The 22623-nt window shown below is 55.4% G+C and overlaps 2 protein-coding genes across 2 annotated transcripts in view; one reads left to right on the top strand and one right to left on the bottom strand.

Moving 5' to 3' along the window:
* LOC136305960 (protein phosphatase 1 regulatory subunit 37-like) overlaps positions 1–13155 on the top strand; it is a 31594-nt gene extending 18439 nt beyond the window's left edge. Inside the window, 8 exon segments of the mRNA XM_066209293.1 lie at positions 1475–1515; positions 1517–1588; positions 2552–2693; positions 4757–4797; positions 4799–4924; positions 6245–7262; positions 11546–11635; positions 13068–13155. Of these exon segments, the coding sequence (XP_066065390.1) occupies positions 1475–1515; positions 1517–1588; positions 2552–2693; positions 4757–4797; positions 4799–4924; positions 6245–7262; positions 11546–11628 (1523 nt within the window). The 3' untranslated portion in view covers positions 11629–11635; positions 13068–13155.
* A 3427-nt stretch (positions 13156–16582) lies between these two features.
* LOC136305961 (NTPase KAP family P-loop domain-containing protein 1-like) lies at positions 16583–20421 on the bottom strand. Its single transcript, XM_066209294.1, has 3 exons — positions 20301–20421; positions 19503–19634; positions 16583–18381 (listed from the first exon to the last, which is right to left on the bottom strand). The coding sequence occupies exons 1-3, from the start codon at positions 20419–20421 to the stop codon at positions 16583–16585; spliced, it is 2052 nt and encodes a 683-aa protein (XP_066065391.1).
* Between the last annotated feature and the right edge of the window lie 2202 nt (positions 20422–22623).

Below are 22623 nucleotides of genomic sequence, written 5' to 3' on the forward strand. Positions count from 1 at the left end.
CAACAACCACCTGCTGGACTCGGGTAACTGGGAACACTGGGGATACTGGGAATGGATACTGGGGATACTGGGGATACTGGGAATGGGCCTGCAGCTGCTGGACCTGCGCAACAACCACCTGCTGGACTCGGGTAACTGGGCAAACTGGGAATACTGGGAATGGATACTGGGGATACTGGGGATACTGGGAATGGGCCTGCAGCTGCTGGACCTGCGCAACAACCACCTGCTGGACTCGGGTAACGTACTGGGAATACTGGGAATACTGGGGATACTGGGGATACTGGGGATACTGGGAATGGGCCTGCAGCTGCTGGACCTGCGCAACAACCACCTGCTGGACTCGGGTAACTGGGAACACTGGGAATGGATACTGGGAATGGATACTGGGGATACTGGGGATACTGGGGATACTGGGAATGGGCCTGCAGCTGCTGGACCTGCGCAACAACCACCTGCTGGACTCGGGTAACTGGGAACACTGGGAATACTGGGAATGGATACTGGGGATACTGGGGATACTGGGAATGGGCCTGCAGCTGCTGGACCTGCGCAACAACCACCTGCTGGACTCGGGTAACTGGGCAAACTGGGAATACTGGGAATGGATACTGGGGATACTGGGGATACTGGGGATGGGCCTGCAGCTGCTGGACCTGCGCAACAACCACCTGCTGGACTCGGGTAACTGGGCAAACTGGGAATACTGGGGATACTGGGGATACTGGGAATGGATACTGGGGATACTGGGGATACTGGGAATGGGCCTGCAGCTGCTGGACCTGCGCAACAACCACCTGCTGGACTCGGGTAACGTACTGGGAATACTGGGAATGGATACTGGGGATACTGGGGATACGGGGGATACTGGGAATGGGCCTGCAGCTGCTGGACCTGCGCAACAACCACCTGCTGGACTCGGGTAACGTACTGGGAATACTGGGAATACTGGGGATACTGGGGATACTGGGGATACTGGGAATGGGCCTGCAGCTGCTGGACCTGCGCAACAACCACCTGCTGGACTCGGGTAACTGGGAACACTGGGAATACTGGGGATACTGGGGATGCTGGGGATACTGGGGATACTGGGGATACTGGGGATACTGGGAATGGATACTGGGCATACTGGGGATACTGGGAATGGATAATGGGGATACTGGGGATACTGGGGATACTGGGAATGGATACTGGGGATACTGGGCATACTGGGAATGCTGGGGAAACTGGGAATGGATTTTGAATCGTGGCAATTCCTCTGGGAATTCCTGATTCCTGCTTTTCCAGGCCTGGCCTTCATTCCCTCCTTCCCAGGATTCCCCAAATCTCCCTTTTCTCCACGCCCGGCCTCGATAATTCTCCGATTTCTCTGGGATTTCCCCAGGATTTATCAGGCCTGGCCTAACTCTGGCCTCTTCCCACTTTCCCAGGCCCGGCCTAATTCCCGCTTTTCCGCCCTTTCCCGCTCTCCCAGGCCTGGCCTACATCTGCGAGGGGCTGCGGGAGCAGCGCCGGGGGGCTGGTGACTTTGGTGCTCTGGAACAACCAGCTGAGCCACGCCGGCATGGCCTACCTGGGCATGACCCTGGTGAGCATTCCCGCAATTCCCGCGATTCCCGGGATTCCCGGTGCAATCCGGGCCCCTCGGTGTCGCTTTCCCGGGGCGGAAATCCGGATTATGTTTTTTGGGGGGTTTTTCGGTTGGTTTTTCCCCGGGTTTTCACGGATTTTTCCGTTGGTTTCTATGGAGTTTCCAGGGGTTTTCCTGGGATTTCCAGGGGTTTGCCGTGGGCTTTCCATGGATTTTCCCCGGATTTCCCGCTGGGTTTTCCCCTGAATTCCCCCTGAATTTCCCCTGAATTCCCCCTGAATTTCCCCCGGATTTCCCGCTGGGTTTTCCCCGGATTTCCCGCTGGGTTTCCCCTGGAATTTCCCTGAATTCCCCCTGAATTTCCCCCGGGTTTCCCGCTGGATTTCCCCTGAATTCTCCCTGGATTTTCCCTGAATTCCCCCTGAATTTCTCCTGAATTTCCCCTGAATTTTCCCTGGATTTCCCCGAATTCCCCCTGAATTTCCGCCGGGTTCCCCGCTGGGTTTTCCCGGGATTTCCCCTAAATTTCCCCTGAATTTCCCCCGGATTTCCCCGAATTCCCCCTGAATTTCCCCCGGGTTTCCCGCTGGGTTTTCCCTGAATTCCCCCTGAATTTCCCCCGGATTTTCCCTAATTCCCCCTGAATTTCTCCTGAATTTCCCCCGGATTTCCCCGAATTCCCCCTGAATTTCCCCCGGGTTCCCCGCTGGGTTTTCCCGGGATTTTCCCTGAATTTCCCCTGGATTTCCCCGAATTCCCCCTGAATTTCCCCCGGATTTTCCCGCTGGGTTTTCCCCTGGATTCCCCCTGAATTTCCCCTGGAATTTCCCTGAATTCCCCCTGAATTTTCCCTGGATTTCCCCTAATTCCCCCTGAATTTCCCCCGGATTCCCCCTGAATTCCCCCTGAATTTCCGCCGGGCTCCCCGCTGGGTTTTCCCGGGATTTGCCGCCCTCGCAGCCGCACACGCAGAGCCTGGAGACGCTGAACCTGGGCCACAACCCCATCGGCAACGAGGGCGTGCGGAACCTGAAGAACGGATTGATCGGGAACCGCTCGGTGCTGCGCCTGGGGCTGGCCTGCACCAAGATCACCTGCGAGGGTACCCGCAGTTCCCGGGAATTCCCGGGATTCTCTGAGCATTTTCCCGGGGTTCCTGGGATTTTTCCTGGCCTTTCCCGGGATTTTCTGAGCATTTTCACGGAGTTCCTGGGATTTTTCCTGGCGTTTCCTGGTGTTTTCTGGGATTTTTCCGGGCCTTCCTGGGATTTTCCCGTGATTTTCCAGAATTTCCTGGGAATTTCCTGGGAATTTCCTGGGGAATTTTCTGGGAATTCTCCGGGAACTCTCTGGGAATTTCCGGGAGTTCGGGAAAGGGTTCCCAAGGGGTGGTTTTGGGGCTGGAGAAGTTGGGATGGGCTTGGGAAAAGTCGGGATGGAAAAGTTGGGATGGAAAAGTCGGGATGGAAAAGTTGGGATGGAAAAGTCGGGATGGAAAAGTTGGGGATGGAAAAGTTGGGATGGGCTTGGGAAAAGTTGGGATGGAAAAGTTGGGATGGGCTTGGAAAAGCTGGGATGGAAAAGTTGGGATGGAAAAGTCGGGATGGAAAAGTTGGGATGGAAAAGTCGGGATGGAAAAGTTGGGATGGAAACGTTTTGGGATGGAAAAGTTGGGATGGGCTTGGGGAAAGCTGGGATGGAAAAGTCGGGATGGAAAAGTCGGGATGGAAACGTTTTGGGATGGAAAAGTCGGGTTGGGATTGGAAAACTTGGGGTGGAATGATTGGGATGGGCTTGGGAAAAGTTGGGATGGGCTTGGGAAAAGTTGGGATGGGAAAGCTGGGATGGAAAAGTTGGGATGGGCTTGGGAAAGCTGGGATGGGAAAGTTGGGATGGAAAAGTTGGGATGGAAACGTTTTTGGGATGGAAAAGTTGGGATGGGAAAGTTGGGATGGGAAAGTTGGGATGGGAAAGTTGGGATGGAAAAGTTGGGATGGAAACGTTGGGATGGAAAAGTTGGGATGGAAAAGTTGGGATGGAAAAGTTGGGATGGAAACGTTTTGGGATGGAAAAGTCGGGTTGGGATCGGAAAACTTGGGGTGGAATGATTGGGATGGGCTTGGGAAAAGTTGGGATGGGCTTGGGAAAGCTGGGATGGAAAAGTTGGGATGGAAAAGTTGGGATGGGCTTGGGAAAGTTGGGATGGAAAAGTTGGGATGGAAAAGTCGGGATGGAAAAGTTGGGATGGAAACGTTTTGGGATGGAAAAGTCGGGTTGGGATCGGAAAACTTGGGATGGAATGATTGGGATGGGCTTGGGAAAAGTTGGGATGGAAAAGTTGGGATGGAAAAGTTGGGATGGGCTTGGAAAAGCTGGGATGGGCTTGGGAAAAGTTGGGATGGGCTTGGGAAAGTTGGGATGGGAAAGTTGGGATGGGCTTGGGAAAGCTGGGATGGAAAAGTTGGGATGGAAAAGTCGGGTTGGGATCGGAAAACTTGGGGTGGAATGATTGGGATGGGCTTGGGAAAAGTTGGGATGGGAAAATTGGGATGGAAAAGTTGGGATGGAAAAGTCGGGATGGGCTTGGGAAAGTTGGGATGGAAAAGTCGGGATGGAAAAGTCGGGATGGAAAAGTCGGGATGGAAAAGTTGGAATGGAAAAGTCGGGTTGGGATCGGAAAACTTGGGGTGGAATGATTGGGATGGGCTTGGGAAAAGTTGGGATGGGAAAATTGGGATGGAAAAGTTGGGATGGAAAAGTCGGGATGGGCTTGGGAAAGTTGGGATGGAAAAGTCGGGATGGAAAAGTCGGGATGGAAAAGTCGGGATGGAAAAGTTGGAATGGAAAAGTCGGGTTGGGATCGGAAAACTTGGGGTGGAATGATTGGGATGGGCTTGGGAAAGTTGGGATGGAAAAGTCGGGATGGGCTCGGACCAGTTGTCGTGATGCAGGAGGAGGAGCCGCCACCCTCCCAACCCATCCCCGACTCCCGAATCTCCCTCGGCTCCCCGGAATTCTCCCAACTCCTCGCACCCCTCAGCTTCTCCCCAATGTCCCCCAAATCTCGACTTCTCCCCCTCCCAACGCCCGTACCCCCTCGGAATTCCGGGAATTCCCCCCGATTCCCGTATTTTCCCCGGGGATTTCCCCCTCTTCCCCCCGCAGGGGCGGTGGCGGTGGCCGAGTTCATCGCCGAGAGCGCGCGGGCTGCTGCGCCTGGACCTGCGCGAGAACGACGTCAAGACGGGCGGGCTGATGGCGCTGAGCCTGGCCCTGCGGGTCAACCGCTCCCTGCTGCGCCTCGACCTCGACAGGGAGCCCAAGAAGGAGGCGGTGAGCCCCGAAATTCCCGGGAAAAATCCGCGGAATCCGCGGAAATCCCCGGCGGGTTTGGGCCGTTTGCACCGGGGGGGTTTTTCCCGAGTGTGGAGGGGGGGTGGTGGTATCCGGGTGGGGGTTTGGGATTCCACCACGAGCCCGGGGAGGCGGCAGCGAAGCCCGGAATTTCTTGGAATTTCCCCCGGCCCTCCCAAAAAAATTTCCCGGGAATTTTTTCCCAAAATTCCTCCCTCCAAAGAACAAAAATTTGGCGGAACCGAGAGAGCTTGCCGCGATTTCGGGGAGTTTCCGGAGAAGGAAACGGTGCCCTGAGGGGTTGGGGGCTTCGGGATTTGAGTGCGAGCACAAGGAGGAGGCGACGAGTTCCGGAATTCCCCCCGGAAATTTCTGGAATTCTTTTCCCCCCCGCTGCCAAAAAAAAAAAAAATTCCAGGCATTCAGGAAAATTCCCAGGATTTTGGGGCGTTCCTGAGGTTTCGGGGCGTTCCTGGAGCAGGAAATGGTGCCTGGGGCGTTGAGGGTTTGGAATTTGGGGTGGAAAACTGGGAATGCGGCTGGAATTGGGGGGAGGGAAAACCGGGAAAAGAGCTGGAATTGGGTGTGGAAAACTGGGAATACAGCAGGAATTGGGGTTGGAAAATGGGGAAAACAGCTGGAATTGGGGTGGGAAACTGGGAAAAAGGAGCTGGAAATGTGGCCAGGGGGTGGAAAACCAGGAAAGGAGCTGGAATTGGGCTTGGAAAACCGGGAAATTGGCGTGAAAAACTGGGAAAGGAGCTGGAATTGGGGTGGAAAACTGGGAAAAGAGCTGGAATTGGGGTGGAAAACTGGGAAAAGAGCTGGAATTGGGGTTGGAAAACCGGGAAATTGGCGTGAAAAACCAGGAAAACAGCTGGAATTGGGGTGGAAAACTGGGAAAAAGGAGCTGGAAATGTGGCCAGGGAGTGGAAAACCGGGAAAAGAGCTGGAATTGGGTTTGGAAAACCGGGAATACAGTGAGAATTGGTGTGGAAAACTGGGAAAAGAGCTGGAATTGGGGTTGGAAGGAATTGGGGTTGGAAAACCGGGAAATTGGCGTGAAAAACCAGGAAAAGAGCTGGAATTGGGGTGAAATACTGGGAATACAGTGAGAATTGGTGTGGAAAACTGGGAAAAGAGCTGGAATTGGGGTGGAAAACTGGGAAAACAGCTGGAATTGGGGTGGGAAACTGGGAAAACAGCTGGAATTGGGGTGGAAACCGGGAAGCCAGCAGGAATTGGGCTTGGAAAGGCGGGAAGTTTTCCGGAATTCCCGTTCCTCCGCCCCCCGGGCAGGTGAAGAGCTTCCTGGAGACGCAGAAGGCGCTGCTGGCCGAGATCCAGAACGGCTGCAAGCGGAATTTCGTCCTGGCCAAGGAGAAGGAGGAGAAGGAGCAGCAGCTGCAGCACTCGGCCTCCATGGCCGAGATCGCCGGCAACGGCGCCGAGGACCAGGAGGAAAATCCCGGAATTGCCCCGGAGGAGGAGGAGGAGGAAAAAAATCCCGGAATTGCCGGCGGAGCCTCCCCGGCCCCGGAGGAGAACGGGAAGGCGGCTCCGGCCGGAGATTCCAGCTCGGACACCGAGGAGGAGGAGGAGGAGGAGGATGGGAAAGGCTCGAGGGAGGTGCTGGAATCCTCCGGGAATTCCGGGAATTCCGAGCGCAGGATTTCCGTCTCCAGCCCCGGCAGAGGCCGCAAGGTCTTCGTGGTGACGAGGGTGGAGAACGTTGCCGAGGGAGCCGGGGTCGTTCCCAAAGAATCCGGGATCGTTCCCAAAGAATCCGGGATTGTTCCCCAGGGATCTGAGACTCTTCCTGAGGGATCCGGGCTCGTTCCCGAGGAACCTGGGATCGTTCCTGAGGGATCCGGGGTCGTTCCCAAAGAACCTGGGGCCGTTCCCGATGGATCCGGAGCTGTCCTCAAGGAATTTGGGATTGTTCCCGAGGGATCTGGGGCTGCTCCCGATGGTTGTGAGACTGTTCCCCACGGATCTGGGACAATTTCGGATGGATCCGGGACGATTTCCCATGGATCCGGAGCTGCTCCCGCCACATCCAGCCCCGTTGCCGACGGATCTGGGATTCTTCCCCATGGATTTGGAGCCACGGTTCCGAGCCCGACCCCTGAACTGCCGAGCTCCCAGGGAATTCCCGGCTCCCAGAGGATTCCCGGCTCCCAGGGAATTCCCTGCGGCAGCTCCGGCTCCCGGGAGTCGCCGCTTCCCAACGGCCTCAAGGCGGATTTCGTCCGGGCGCTGCCGGAGCCGGGCCCGGAGGGAGACGGGAAATCGGGAACGTGCGCGGCCGAGCACGGTGAGAGCCCCCGGAAAACGCCCCGAGAAACCCCCAAATCGGCCCCAAAACGTCCCAAAATCAGCCCCAAAAAACCCCAAATCAGCCCCAAAAAATACCCAAAATCAGCCCCAAAAAAACCCCAAATCAGGCCCAAAAAATCCCAAAATCAGCCCCAAAATCAGCCCCAAAAAACCCCAAATCAGCCCCAAAAAATCCCAAAATCAGCCCCAAAATCAGCCCCAAAAAACCCCAAAATCAGCCCCAAAAAATCCCAAAATCAGCCCCAAAAAACCCCAAAATCAGCCCAAAATCAGCCCCAAAAAACCCCAAAATCAGCCCCAAAATCCCCAAAATCAGCCCCAAAAAACCCCAAAATCAGCCCCAAAAAATCCCAAAATCAGCCCCAAAAAACCCCAAAATCAGCCCAAAATCAGCCCCAAAAAACCCCAAAATCAGCCCCAAAATCCCCAAAATCAGCCCCAAAAAATCCCAAAATCAGCCCCAAAATCAGCCCCAAAAAACCCCCAAAATCAGCCCCCAAAAATACCCAAAATCAGCCCAAAAAAATCCCCAAATCAGCCCCAAAAAATCCCCAAAATCAGCCCCAAAAAATCCCCACATCAGCCCCAAAATCAGCCCCCAAAAATACCCAAAATCAGCCCAAAAAAATCCCCAAATCAGCCCCAAAAAATCCCCAAAATCAGCCCCAAAATCAGCCCCAAAAAATACCCAAATTATCTCCCCAAAAAACCCCAAATCAGCCCCAAAAAATACCCAAAATCAGCCCCAAAATCAGCCCCAAAAAACCCCAAAATCAGCCCCAAAAAAATACCCAAAATCAGCCCCAAAAAATACCCAAAATCAGCCCCAAAAAACCCCAAAATCAGCGCCAAAAAATCCCGAAATCAGCCCCAAAAAACCCCAAATCAGCCCCAAAAAATACCCAAAATCAGCCCCAAAAAATCCCAAAATCAGCCCCAAAAAATCCCCAAAATCAGCCCCAAATGAGCCCCAAAAAACCCCAAAATCAGCCCCAAAAAATCCCCAAAATCAGCCCCAAAAAACCCCAAAATCAGCCCCAAAATACCCAAAATCAGCCCCAAAAAAATCCCAAAAATCAGCCCCAAAACACCCCAAAATCAGCCCCAAAAAACCCCAAAATCAGCCCCAAAATCAGCCCCAAAAAATACCCAAATTATCTCCCCAAAAACCCCCAAAATCAGCCCCAAAAAACCCAAAATCAGCCCCAAAATCAGCCCCAAAATCCCCAAAATCAGCCCCAAAATCAGCCCCAAAATCAGCCCCAAAAAACCCCAAAATCAGCCCCAAAAAATCCCAAAATCAGCCCCAAAATCAGCCCCAAAACCCCCCAAAATCAGCCCCAAAAAAACCCAAAATCAGCCCCAAAAAACCCCAAATAAGCCCCAAAAACCCCGAAATCAGCCCCAAAAAACCCCAAAATCAGCCTCAAAAAATACCCAAAATCAGCCCCAAAATCAGCCCCAAAAAATACCCAAAATCAGCCCCAAAAATACCCAAAATCAGCCCCAAAAAAACCCCCAAATCAGCCCCAAAAAATCCCCCAAATCAGCCCCAAAAAACCCCAAAATCAGCCCCAAAAAATACCCAAAATCAGCCCAAAAAAAACCCCCAAAATCAGCCCCAAAATCAGCCCCAAAAAACCCCAAAATCAGCCCCAAAAACCCCAAAATCAGCCCCAAAAAACCCCAAAATCAGCCCCAAAAAACCCCAAAATCAGCCCCAAAATCAGCCCCAAAAAACCCCAAAATCAGCCCCAAAAAACCCCAAAATCAGCCCCAAAAAAACCCCCAAAATCAGCCCCAAAAAACCCCAAATCAGCCCCAAAAACCCCGAAATCAGCCCCAAAAAATCCCCAAATCAGCCCCAAAAACCCCAAAATCAGCCCCAAAAATCCCCAAAATCAGCCCCAAAATCAGCCCCAAAAAATACCCAAAATCAGCCCCAAAAACTCCCCAAAATCAGCCCCAAAAAAACCCCAAAATCAGCAATCAGCCCAAAATCAGCCCCAAAAACCCAAACAGCCCAAAATCCCAAAATCCCCAAAATCAGCCCCAAAAAACCCCAAAAATCAGCCCCAAATGAGCCCCAAAAAACCCCAAAATCAGCCCCAAAAAATCCCCAAAATCAGCCCCAAAACACCCCAAAATCAGCCCCAAAAAACCCCAAAATCAGCCCCAAAAATACCCAAAATCAGCCCCAAAATCAGCCCCAAAAAATACCCAAATTATCTCCCCAAAAACCCCCAAAATCAGCCCCAAAAAACCCAAAATCAGCCCCAAAATCAGCCCCAAAATCCCCAAAATCAGCCCCAAAAACCCCGAAATCAGCCCCAAAATCCCCAAAATCAGCCCCAAAATCAGCCCCAAAATCAGCCCCAAAAACCCCAAAATCAGCCCCAAAATCCCCAAAATCAGCCCCAAAAACCCCAAAATCAGCCCCAAAAACCCCAAAATCAGCCCCAAAAAAACCCAAAATCAGCCCCAAAATCAGCCCCAAAACATCCCAAAATCAGCCCCAAAAACCCCGAAATCAGCCCCAAAATCCCCAAAATCAGCCCCAAAATCAGCCCCAAAATCAGCCCCAAAAAATCCCCAAAATCAGCCCCAAAAAATCCCCCAAATCAGCCCCAAAAACCCCAAAATCAGCCCCAAAAATCCCCAAAATCAGCCCCAAAATCAGCCCCAAAACCCCCCAAAATCAGCCCCAAAACCCCCCAAAATCAGCCCCAAAAAACCCCAAATCAGCCCCAAAAACCCCAAAATCAGCCCCAAAAAATCCCCAAAATCAGCCCAAAATCAGCCCCAAAAAACCCAAAATCAGCCCCAAAACCCCCCAAAATCAGCCCCAAAAAACCCCCAAATCAGCCCCAAAAACCCCGAAATCAGCCCCAAAAAACCCCAAAATCAGCCCCAAAATCAGCCCCAAAAAATCCCCAAAATCAGCCCCAAAAAACCCCAAATCAGCCCCAAAAACCCCAAAATCAGCCCCAAAAATCCCCAAAATCAGCCCCAAAATCAGCCCCAAAAAATACCCAAAATCAGCCCCAAAAAAACCCAAAATCAGCCCCAAAATCAGCCCCAAAACACCCCAAAATCAGCCCCAAAAACTCCCCAAAATCAGCCCCAAAAAACCCAAAATCAGCCCCAAAAAACCCCAAAATCAGCCCCAAAAAACCCCCAAAATCAGCCCCAAAAAATCCCCAAAATCAGCCCCAAAACATCCCCAAAATCAGCCCCAAAAAAACCCAAAATCAGCCCCAAAAACCCCAAAATCAGCCCCAAAAAATCCCAAAATCAGCCCCAAAAAACCCCAAAATCAGCCCCAAAATCAGCCCCAAAAACCCCAAAATCAGCCCCAAAATCAGCCCCAAAAAACCCCAAAATCAGCCCCAAAAAACCCCAAAATCAGCCCCAAAATCCCCAAAATCAGCCCCAAAAAACCCCAAAATCAGCCCCAAAAACCCCAAAATCAGCCCCAAAAAACCCCAAAATCAGCCCAAAAATGCCCAAAATCAGCCCCAAAATCAGCCCCGAAATCAGCCCCAAAATGCCCAAATCCTTCCCAATTTCCAGCGGCGAGAGCCCCAAATAATCCCCAAATCCCCAAATTCCCGAGGCGTTCCCCCGCCTCGGGGCATTCCCGGGAGTTTGGGGATCCGGAATTCCGGAATTCCGGAAACGGAGCGTACAGCAGGAACGGGGGAGGAAAAAACCGGGAAAAACAGGGAAAAAGTGGGAAAAGAGCGGGAATTGGGGTGGAAAAACAGGAATCCGGCAGGAATTGGGGTGGAAAACTGGGAATCCAGCAGGAATTGGGGTGGGAAAACCGGGAATCCAGCAGGAATTGGGGTGGGAAAACCGGGAATCCAGCAGGAATTGGGGTGGGAAAACTGGGAATCCAGCAGGAATTGGGGTGGGAAAACGGGAATACGGCAGGAATTGGGGTGGAAAAACGGGAATACGGCAGGAATTGGGGTGGGAAACCGGGAATCCAGCAGGAATTGGGGTGGGAAACCGGGAATCCAGCCGGAATTGGTGTAAATGAACAGGAAAGGAGCTGGAATTGGTGGGGAAAACTGGGAATCCAGCAGGAATTGGGGTGGGAAAACGGGAATCCAGCAGGAATTGGGGTGGGAAACCCGGGAAAACAGCAGGAAAAAGTGGGAGAAGCGGCTGGAATCGGGTGAAAAGTGGGAATGGGGCCGGGATTGGGCTGGGAGCGGCCCGGGAGCCGGCGGGGACGGTGTCCCGTTCCCGCAGAGCTGGGCTGCGCCCGGGACGAGCAGGAGCTGCAGGAGCTGCTGCTGGAGGCCAGCCAGGACACGGCGCCGGGGCCGCTCTGAGCCGCAGGTGAGGCGGGCGGGGAAAGCTGGAATTAAACCCGGGAATAAAAAAAAAAACAAACTCCCGACTCCGGGAAAAAAAAAACAAAAAAAAAACTGCGGGGGGAAAAAAAAAACTCCGGGAAAAAGAGAAAAAAAAACTCCGGGGGAAAAAAAACTCCGGGAAAAAAAGAAAAAAACACAAACTCCCGACTTCGGGAAAAAAACAAAAAAAAAACTCCGGGGGGAAAAAAACTCCGGGAAAAAAAGAAAAAAACTCCGGGAAAAAAAAAAAAACTCCGGGAAAAAAAAAAAAAAACTCCGGGGGAAAAAAAAACTCCGGGAAAAAAAAGAAAAAAACTCCGGGAAAAAGAGAAAAAAAAACTCCGGGGGAAAAAAAAAAAAAAAAAACACAAAAAAAAACTCCGGGGGAAAAAAAAAAATCCGGGAAAAAAAGAAAAAAAAACTCCGGGAAAAAGAGAAAAAAAAACTCCGGGGGGAAAAAAAAAATCCGGGAAAAAAAAAAAAAACCCAAAAAAAAATTCCGGGAAAAAGAAAAAAAAACTCCGGGGAAAAAAAAAAAAAAAAAAAAAAAAAAAAAAAAAAAAACTCCGGGAAAAAAAGAAAAAAATTCCGGGAAAAAGAGAAAAAAAATACTCCGGGGGAAAAAAAAAAAAAAAAAAAAAAAAAAAAAAATTCCGGGGAAAAGAAAAAAAAACTCCGGGAAAAAGAGAAAAAAACTCCGGGGGAAAAAAAAAAAACTCCGGGAAAAAAAGAAAAAAACTCCGGGAAAAAAAGAAAAAAATTCCGGGGAAAAAAAAAAAACTCCGGGAAAAAAAGAAAAAAATTCCGGGAAAAAAAGAAAAAAAATCCGGGAAAAAAAGAAAAAAATTCCGGGAAAACGCAGGTCCGGGAATGCCAGCCTCGCCTTCCCGCTCTGCCCGCAGGTCGCACAAGATTCCACCCGAACCTCGGGAATTTTCGGGATTTTTCTCCGACAAAAAAACAGAAAAAAAAAAAAACCAACCAAACCCCGACGACCCCGACGGAGTTTTTGTTTGTTTGTTTGTTTCTTCCCGAATTTTTTCTTCCCGATTTTTTTTCTTCCCGATTTTTTTTTCTCCCCCCGACGGATTTTATTTTTTGTTTGTTTCTTCCCGATTTTTTTTCTTCCCGATTTTTTTTCTTCCCGATTTTTTTTCTTCCCGATTTTTTTTTCCCCCCCGACGGATTTTTTGTTTGTTTGTTTGTTTCTTCCCGATTTTTTTTCTTCCCGATTTTTTTTCTTCCCGATTTTTTTTTTTCCCCCCGACGGATTTTTTGTTTGTTTGTTTGTTTCTTCCCGATTTTTTTTCTTCCCGATTTTTTTTCTTCCCGATTTTTTTTCTTCCCGATTTTTTTTCTTCCCGATTTTTATTTTTTTCCCCCCTCCTCTCTCTCTTTCCTCTCTCTGTCCGAAGGGAGGGCTGGGCCCGGCCAGGAATTCCCGAGGTTTCGACACTACAGGGATCGGGAGCGGCGGGAATTCGGGAATTCCGGCCCCCCCCAAAAACAACAACCCACACAACACGCGAAAAAAGAAAAAGAGAAAAACAATTCCCGGGATCCTCCGCGCTTTATTTATTTTTCATTTCCCTTTTATTTTTTTCCCGGTGGGATTTTTTGGGGTTTCTTTGGGAATTTTCTTGTTTTCCCCTTTTCTTTCCTCTTTTTATTTCCCGTTTTTTTTATTTTATTTTTTTTTTTTCCCCTGTATTTATCACCAGCCGCAGAATTCCCGGGAAAACGGGCAGAGGTGGAAAAGGGGGAAGAGGGAGGGGCTGGAATTCCTCGGTCATCCCAAAAATTTCCAGAGATTTGGGGCGAAGGGAGGAAAAGAAAAAAAAACACAAAAAAATCCGGGATGAGCCGGCGATTCCCAGCCCCGGAATTCCCGGAATTCCCGGGGAATTCCCGAGGGTGGGGGTCGCTTTTCTTTCTTAAGTGCAATAAAATCTTTTCAGGGAGCTGCGGGGTGTTGGGCGGGGGGGGATGGGCGGGCATCGGAATTCCGCGGGGATATTCCCGATTTTCCAACCGGGAATTTTCGCTGGTGGTTTGGGGGGGTTGTTTTTTTTTTTTTTTTTTGGGATTTGATTTTGGGGCTTTTTTTTTTTTTTTTTTCCCGTCTTTTCCCCCTTTTTTTTTTTTAATTATTTTTGGAATTTTTTTTTTTTCCCTCCCTTCGTTTTTCCCCCTCCCCTCCCCCCCCGTGGTGGAATTTTTGTTAACGGCTGTTTTCTAATTAAAGGAATTCTGCATTCGTCACCCGCCCTCTTCTTGGGGGCTCGGCCCCGGAATTCCGGGATTTTGGGGAATTCCGGGAATTTGGGGAATTCCGGGAATTTGGGGAATTCCGGGATTTTGGGGAATTCCGGGAATTTGGGAGGCGAGGGAGTGAAAATCCCCCCCCCCCCAAAAAAAAAAAAATAAAACCCAGAATGGGGGAAAATCCCACTGGGAATCCCAGAAAACTTCCCAAACACGGAGCCGGGGGTGGGATTTGGTTTATTGGGGGATGATCCCGGCGGGGTTTTCCCGGGAATTTCCCGTGGGGAGGGTGGGGAGTTTTCCCAGTTTTCCTTCCCAATTTTCCCTCCCGAAAAGGACCCGAATTTCGGGAGGAAATCCCGAAAATCTCTCGGGGTGGGATCGAAATTCCCTTGGGATATTCCTGGAGCAAGAATCCCGGGAATTCAACCCAGGAATTCCCTCTGGATCGTCCCGGCCCTCTCCAGTGTCTCCAAAATCCTGGGAATAAAACCGAGGAGTTTCCCAATCCCAGTCTCTTCCAGTGACAAAAAAACTGGGAATAAACCCCAGGAATTCCCTCCGGATCTTCTCAGTCCCTTCCAGCATCTCCCGGTGACAAAAAACTGGGAATAAACCCCAGGAATTCCCTCCGGATCTTCTCAGTCCCTTCCAGCATCTCCCGGTGACAAAAAACTGGGAATAAACCCCAGGAATTCCCTCCGGATCATCCCAAAGTCTCCAAAATCCAGGAGCAAACCCTCGGAATTCCCAATCCCCGTTCCCAAAAATCCTCCGGGATCCCGGAATCACCGGGGGCAGGGGCACTGCACCCCGCGGGACACCGGCGTGGCCAAAATCCGGGAATAAACCCCAGGAATTCGCTCTGGATCATCCCAGTCTCTTCAGGACCACAATTCTGAGATAAAACCCCTGGAATTCCCAATCCCCGTTCCCAGAAATCCTCCGGGATCCCGGGATCAGCGGGGGCAGGGGCACTGCACCCCGCGGGACACCGGCGCGGCCAAAATCCGGGAATAAACCCCGGAATTCCCTCTGGATCATCCCAAAGTCTCCAAAATCCGGGAGCAAACCCTTGGAATTCCCAATCCCCGTTCCCAGAAATCCTCCGGGATCCCGATCCTGGAATCACCGGGGGCAGGGGCACTGCACCCCGCGGGACACCGGCGCGGCCAAAATCTGGGAATAAACCCCAGGAATTCCCTCTGGATCATCCCAAAGTCTCCAAAATCCGGGAGCAAACCCCTGGAATTCCCAATCCCCGTTCCCAGAAATCCTCCGGGATCCCGGGATCAGCGGGGGCAGGGGCACTGCACCCCCCGGGACACCGGCGCGGCCAAAATCTGGGAATAAACCCCAGGAATTCCCTCTGGATCATCCCAAAGTCTCCAAAATCCGGGAGCAAACCCCTGGAATTCCCAATCCCCGTTCCCAGAAATCCTCCGGGATCCCGGGATCAGCGGGGGCAGGGGCACTGCACCCCCCGGGACACCGGCGCGGCCAAAATCTGGGAATAAACCCCAGGAATTCCCTCTGGATCTTCCCAAAGTCTCCAAAATCCAGGAGCAAACCCTCGGAATTCCCAATCCCCGTTCCCAAAAATCCTCCAGGATCCCGATCCCAATCCCGGAATCACCGGGGGCAGGGGCACTGCACCCCGCGGGACACCGGCGTGGCCAAAATTCGGGAATGAAACCCCAGGAATTCCCTCTGGATCATCCCAAAGTCTCCAAAATCCAGGAGCAAACCCTCGGAATTCCCAATCCCCGTTCCCAAAAATCCTCCCGGATCCCGATCCCAATCCCGGAATCAGCGGGGGCAGGGGCACTGCACCCCCCGGGACACCGGCGTGGCCAAAATCTGGGAATAAACCCCGGAATTCCCTCTGGATCATCCCAGTCTCTTCAGGACCACAATTCTGAGATAAACCCCCTGGAATTCCCAATCCCCGTTCCCAAAAATCCTCCGGGATCCCGGGATCAGCGGGGGCAGGGGCACTGCACCCCGCGGGACACCGGCGCGGCCAAAATCCGGGAATAAACCCAGGAATTCCCTCTGGATCATCCCAAAGTCTCCAAAATCCGGGAGCAAACCCCTGGAATTCCCAATCCCCGTTCCCAGAAATCCTCCGGGATCCCGGAATCAGCGGGGGCAGGGGCACTGCACCCCCCGGGACACCGACGCGGCCAAAATCCGGGAATAAACCCCAGGAATTCGCTCTGGATCATCCCAGTCTCTCCAGGACCACAATTCTGAGATAAACCCCCTGGAATTCCCAATCCCCGTTCCCAAAAATCCTCCGGGATCCCGGAATCAGCGGGGGCAGGGGCACTGCACCCCGCGGGACACCGGCGCGGCCAAAATCCGGGAATAAACCCCGGAATTCCCTCTGGATCATCCCAAAGTCTCCAAAATCCAGGAGCAAACCCTCGGAATTCCCAATCCCCGTTCCCAAAAATCCTCCCGGATCCCGATCCCAATCCCGGAATCACCGGGGGCAGGGGCACTGCACCCCCCGGGACACCGGCGTGGCCAAAATCTGGGAATAAACCCCGGAATTCCCTCTGGATCATCCCAGTCTCTTCAGGACCACAATTCTGAGATAAACCCCCTGGAATTCCCAATCCCCCGTTCCCAAAAATCCTCCGGGATCCCGATCCTGGAATCACCGGGGGCAGGGGCACTGCACCCCGCGGGACACCGGCGCGGCCAAAATCCGGGAATAAAACCCCGGAATTCCCTCTGGATCATCCCAAAGTCTCCAAAATCCAGGAGCAAACCCTCGGAATTCCCAATCCCCGTTCCCAGAAATCCTCCGGGATCCCGGGATCAGCGGGGGGCAGGGGCACTGCACCCCGCGGGACACCGGCGTGGCCGCGGCTTTGCCGAGCCTCGCCATGGCGCGCAGCAATCCCATCTGGTGCCGGATGGAGTGGTCCAAGTTGACCGTGACCCCCAGCAACTCTCGCGCCTCGACGGCTCCGAAGGGAAAATCCCGGGCCAGGAAAGTCCGGAAAAGCTCCGGGTCCCCGTCCAGGCTCAGCACCTTGCCCAGCGCCTGCCGCAGCGCGCTCAGCTCGCCCGCGTGCTCCTGGAAGACGCTCCAGAGGGATTTCCCGCGCCCGCCGTCCTCCAGGCACTGCAGGCTCCAGCTGAGGCGGCAGGGCCAGCGGTCGGCCAGCACCACCCAGGCGGCGGCGGCGCGGGGGGACACGGCGACGGCGGCGGCCGAGACGCCGGCGCGGTGCAGCAGGAGCCGTAGGGTGATGGGGATGGTGTTGACGATGCGCCGGACGTTGGCCCCGTTCTCGGGGAGGTAGCGGGAGAGAACGTCGGAGGCGTCGTGGAGGCAGCGGAAGGCCTCGTGGATCCACGCCACGGCCTCTGCGTCCGCCTCCTTGCAACCGGGAGCCGCCGGGCGGGCGGCGGCGGCGGCGCAACCGCCGCGGGTTTTGGCGACGTTGTCGGCGATGATGCGGTACATGAGGTCCTCGCGCGTCTGGATGGCGGCCTCGACGCTGCGCAGCCGCGAGCGGGAGCCCATCTCGGGGATGGAGAAGGGCAGCGTGACGGCGCGGTTCAGGTAGAGGTAGCCGTTGTCGGCCAACCCCTTCATGCAGCCCGTCTGCTCCAGGCACGGCACGATGACGCTGGGGTCCACGGCCAGCAGGAAGATGAAGGGGGCGTTGGCGTCCGACAGCAGCGTGGCCATGGCGTTGAAGACGCCGGCCACTTTCTCCGGGTAGCACAAGTCCAGGCTGGTGATCTCCAGCACCACGCGCAAGCGCCGCCGCTCGAACACCTCCATGAAGGCCAAGAAATCCACCAGCACCTCCACCTCGCCGCGGACCTTGCTCATGAAGCCCAGCTGGCCGGCGAAGCGGTCGCTGTCCGTCAGCCGCTCGATCTTCTTCTTCTCGCTCACCAGGAAGTTCTTGAGGATGGACAGGGCGCCCAGCACCAACGAGGAGCCCGACAGCGAGGCCACGGCGCCGCCCACCGCCTTGAGCGCGCGGTGGTCCTTGACGCCGGGCACCAGCAGGGCCACCAGCAGGATGGCCACGCCCACGGCCAGCACCAGCAGCAAGCCCCAGAGCCGCAGGCACGCGCCTTTCTTCAGGATCCACTCGCGCTGCGAGAAGCCCGAGGCGAAGCGCGGCCGGGAGCCCAGCACGTGGAACACGCTCAGCGGCAGCGCCCCGAAGTGCTGCCGGATGCGGTGGCACAGCGTGGTCACCAGCCCCGCCCACAGCTTGTCGCAGCCGGCGAACTCCCAGGCGCTGAAGCGGATGAAGATGAACTCGAGGTTCTTGCGGCGCAGGTGGCCTTCGGTGACCACGGGCTCGTAGAAGGCCAGCAGCCACAGGGCCGCCAGCAGGCCCCAGCCGTGCGGGCTGCGCGGCTTCCGGTGGCCCCGCTGCAGCTCGGCGGCCTCGCGCCGCGACATCTCCTCACGCATGAAGGCTGCCGGAGAGAGTCGGGCTTGGTTTGGCACGGAAATCCCGGGGATTTGGGGCGGGATTTGGGGTTTGGGTTGAGTTGGGTTGGGTTGGGTTGGGTTGGATTTGGGACGGGATTTGGCATTTGGGACGAGGTTTGGAGTTTGGGGTTTGGGACGGGATTTGGGGTTTGGGTTGGGTTGAGTTGGGTTGGGTTGGGTTGAGTTGAATTGGGTTGGGTTGGGTTCGGTTGGGTTGGGTTGGGTTGGATTTGGGACGGGATTTGGCATTTGGGACGAGGTTTGGAGTTTGGGGTTTGGGACGGGATTTGGGGTTTGGGTTGGGTTGGGTTGGGTTCAGTTGGGTTGGCTGAGTTGAATTCGGTTGAGTTGGGTTGGATTTGGGAGGGGATTTGGGAGGGGGTTTGGCATTTGGGACGAGGTTTGGAGTTTGGGGTTTGGGATGGGATTTGGTGTTGGGTTGGGTTGGGTTGGGTTGGGTTGGGTTGGGTTGGGTTTGGTTGGGTTGGATTGGGTTGGATGGGGTTTGCGGTGGGATTTGGAATTTGGGGTTGGAATTTGGGATTGGGATGGGTTGAGTTGGGTTGGGTTGGATGGGATTTGGGATGGGAATTTGGGACTGGGATGGGAATTTGGGACTGGGACGGGAATTTGGGACTGGGATGGGAATTTGGGACTGGGACGGGAATTGGGACTGGGATTTGGGATGGAATTTGGGACTGGGACGGGAATTGGGACTGGGATTTGGGATGGAATTTGGGACTGGGACGGGAATTTGGGACTGGGATGGGAATTTGGAACTGGGATGGGAATTTGGGACTGGGACGGGAATTTGGGACTGGGATTTGGGATGGAATTTGGGACTGGGACGGGAGTTTGGGACTGGGATGGAATTTGGGACTGGGACAGGAATTTGGAACTGGGACGGGAGTTTGCCATTACGGACTGGGTTGAAATTTGCGACTGGGGGACAGCGCTGAAAGCCCAAACCCTCAGCCAACACCGCCAGGCGCCAAAAGCCCCGAACCCGCCCCGCTGCTCCGTGGGGCCACCTGCGAACATCCAGCACGGCCCGACCGCGCGTTCCCAAAATCCCGAATCCCGGAATCCCGAATCCCCGACGCACCGGTGACCTTGGCCAGCAGGGACTCGAGGCGGTGGCCGCAGGGCGCGTAGAAGCCCACGGTGACGGGCGTGGCCGTGTGGCACAGCGTGCGCGACAGGCAGCGGCAGTACACGTCGTCCTCCGTCGGGGGATCTGGGAATTGGGAATTTGGGAATTTGGGAATTTGGGATTGAGATTTGGGGACGGGCAGCGGCAGTACACGTCGTCCTCCGTCGGGGGATCTGGGAATTGGGGAATTTGGGAATTTGGGAATTGGGGAATTTGGGAATTTGGGAATTTGGGAATTGGGGAATTTGGGATTGAGATTTGGGGACGGGCAGCGGCAGTACACGTCGTCCTCCGTCGGGGGATCTGGGAATTGGGGAATTTGGGAATTTGGGAATTTGGGATTGAGATTTGGGGACGGGCAGCGGCAGTACACGTCGTCCTCCGTCGGGGGATCTGGGAATTTGGGGAATTTGGGAATTGGGGAATTTGGGAATTTGGGAATTGGGGAATTTGGGAATTTGGGATTGAGATTTGGGGACGGGCAGCGGCAGTACACGTCGTCCTCCGTCGGGGGATCTGGGAATTGGGGAATTTGGGAATTGGGGAATTTGGGAATTTGGGAATTTGGGAATTGGGGAATTTGGGATTGAGATTTGGGGACAGGCAGTACTCGTCCTCTGTCGGGGATCTGGGGATTTTGGAATTGGGGATTTGGGATGGGGATCAGGGTTCAGGATTTGGGATTCGGCATCCGGAACTGGGATTTGGGATGGGGATCAGGATTCAGGATTCGGGGGTTCCAGGCCGTACCTCTGAGCTCCGGGGCCGCTCCCTCGGCGGGGGCTCCGTGGGCACAGGGCCGCGGGGAGCCCCCCGGGCCCAGCCAGGCCTCGCTCTCCTCGCAGCCCCCCGGGGACATCGCCGGGGACATCGCCGGGGACATCCTTGGGGACAGCCCCGGCCCCGAGGAACAGCAGGAACCCTGCGGGGACATCACGGGGACATCATGGGGACACTGGGGGGACATCATGGGGACATCACGGGGACACTGGGGGGACATCACGGGGACACTGTGGGGACATCCTTGGGGACACTGGGGGGGACATTACGAGGACACTGTGGGGACATCACGAGGACACTGCGGGGACATCATGGGGACATGGGGACACTGGGGGGACATCACGGGGACATGGGGACACTGGGGGGACATCACGGGGGACACTGTGGGGACATCACGGGGACACTGTGGGGACATCGCCGGGGACATCACCGGGGACATCCTTGGGGACAGCCCTGGCCCCGAGGAACAGCAGGAACCCTGTGGGGACATCACGGGGACATCATGGGGGACACTGGGGGGACATCATGGGGACACTGTGGAGACACCACAGAAAGAGAGAACCCTGAGGGGACGGGGGACATCATGGGGACACCCTGGGGACAGCCCTGGGGACAGCCCTGGCCCCGAGGAACAGCAGGAACCCTGAGGGGACAGGGACACCGTGGGGACACCGTGGAGGTCCCACTCCAATCCCAGTCCCACCCCACTCCTACCCGGGGCAGCTCCAGCGGCCCCAGCCCTGGCCCCGTGTCTGTCCCTGTCCCTGTCCCATCCCTGTCCCTGTCCCATCCCTGTCCCCATCCCTGTCCCTGTCCCATCCCTGTCCCTGTCCCATCCCTGTCCCTGTCCCTGTCCCTGTCCCTGTCCCTGTCCCTGTCCCATCCCTGTCCCTGTCCCATCCCTGTCCCATCCCTGTCCCTGTCCCATCCCTGTCCCTGTCCCATCCCTGTCCCATCCCTGTCCCTGTCCCCTGTCCCATCCCTGTCCCTGTCCCATCCCTGTCCCTGTCCCATCCCTGTCCCTGTCCCATCCCTGTCCCATCCCTGCCCCATCCTGTCCCATCCCTGTCCCTGTCCCTGTCCCTGTCCATCCCTGTCCCATCCCTGTCCCATCCCTGTCCCTGTCCCTGTCCCATCCCTGTCCCCTGTCCCATCCCTGTCCCATCCCTGTCCCATCCCTGTCCCTGTCCCTGTCCCTGTCCCATCCCCGTCCCTGTCCCTGTCCCTGTCCCATCCCTGTCCCATCCCTGTCCCTGTCCCTGTCCCATCCCTGTCCCTGTCCCATCCCTGTCCCTGTCCCTGTCCCTGTCTGTCCCCTGTCCCTGTCCCCATCCCTGTCCCTGTCCCATCCCTGTCCCATCCCTGTCCCTGTCCCTGTCCCCATCCCTGTCCCTGTCCCATCCCTGTCCCTGTCCCTGTCCCTGTCCCTGTCCCATCCCTGTCCCATCCCTGTCCCCTGTCCCTGTCCTGTCCCTGTCCCTGTCCCTGTCCCCTGTCCCATCCCTGTCCCATCCCTGTCCCTGTCCCTGTCCCATCCCTGTCCCATCCCTGTCCCTGTCCCTGTCCCCTGTCCCCGTCCCTGTCCCTGTCCCATCCCTGTCCCCGTCCCTGTCCCTGTCCCATCCCTGTCCCTGTCCCCATCCCTGTCCCCATCCCCGTCCCTGTCCCTCCCGGGATTTATGTCCCCGCCGATCCGGCGATCCCAATCCCCAACCCCCACTTCCCAATCCCAATCCCAATCCCAATCCCAATCCCAATCCCGTTCTAACCCCACCCCCGTCCTACCCGGGCAGCTCCAGCGGCTCCATCCCTGTCCCTGTCCCGGTCCCGGTCCCGGTGCTGTCCCGGTGCCGTCCCGGCGCTGTCCCCGGCCCTCCCGGGATTTATGTCCCCGCCGATCCCGGCGATCCCGGCCAGGGAGGGGCGGCCGGGGCAGAAATTCCGGCTGAGCCCGGCCTGAGTCAGGGCGCAGCAATTCCCGCCCGGATCCGGCCCGGGAGGGGACAGCGGCGACAACGGGGACAAAGGGGACGGGCCGGGGGTGGCGACACACCTTGGGGACAGCGGGACCCCGCACCGCGCCTTGGGGACGGCGCCAGCTCTGCTGGGGTGACACGGGCAGCGCCGCTGTCACCTCGCGGGGTCGCCTCGCGGGGTCGCCTCGCGGGGTCACACGGCGGTGGCATCAGGGTGACACGGCGGTGGCATCAGGGTGACACGGCGGTGGCATCGCTGTGGCAGCGCCGCTTCCGGTGACCGCCGCCGGAGGAACCTGCTGGCCCGGGCACGGCGC

Source organism: Chamaea fasciata, unplaced genomic scaffold (genome assembly GCF_029207755.1).
Source record: "Chamaea fasciata isolate MVZ Bird 193981 ecotype frontalis unplaced genomic scaffold, bChaFas1.0.hap1 SCAF_844, whole genome shotgun sequence".
NCBI lineage: Eukaryota > Metazoa > Chordata > Aves > Passeriformes > Sylviidae > Chamaea > Chamaea fasciata.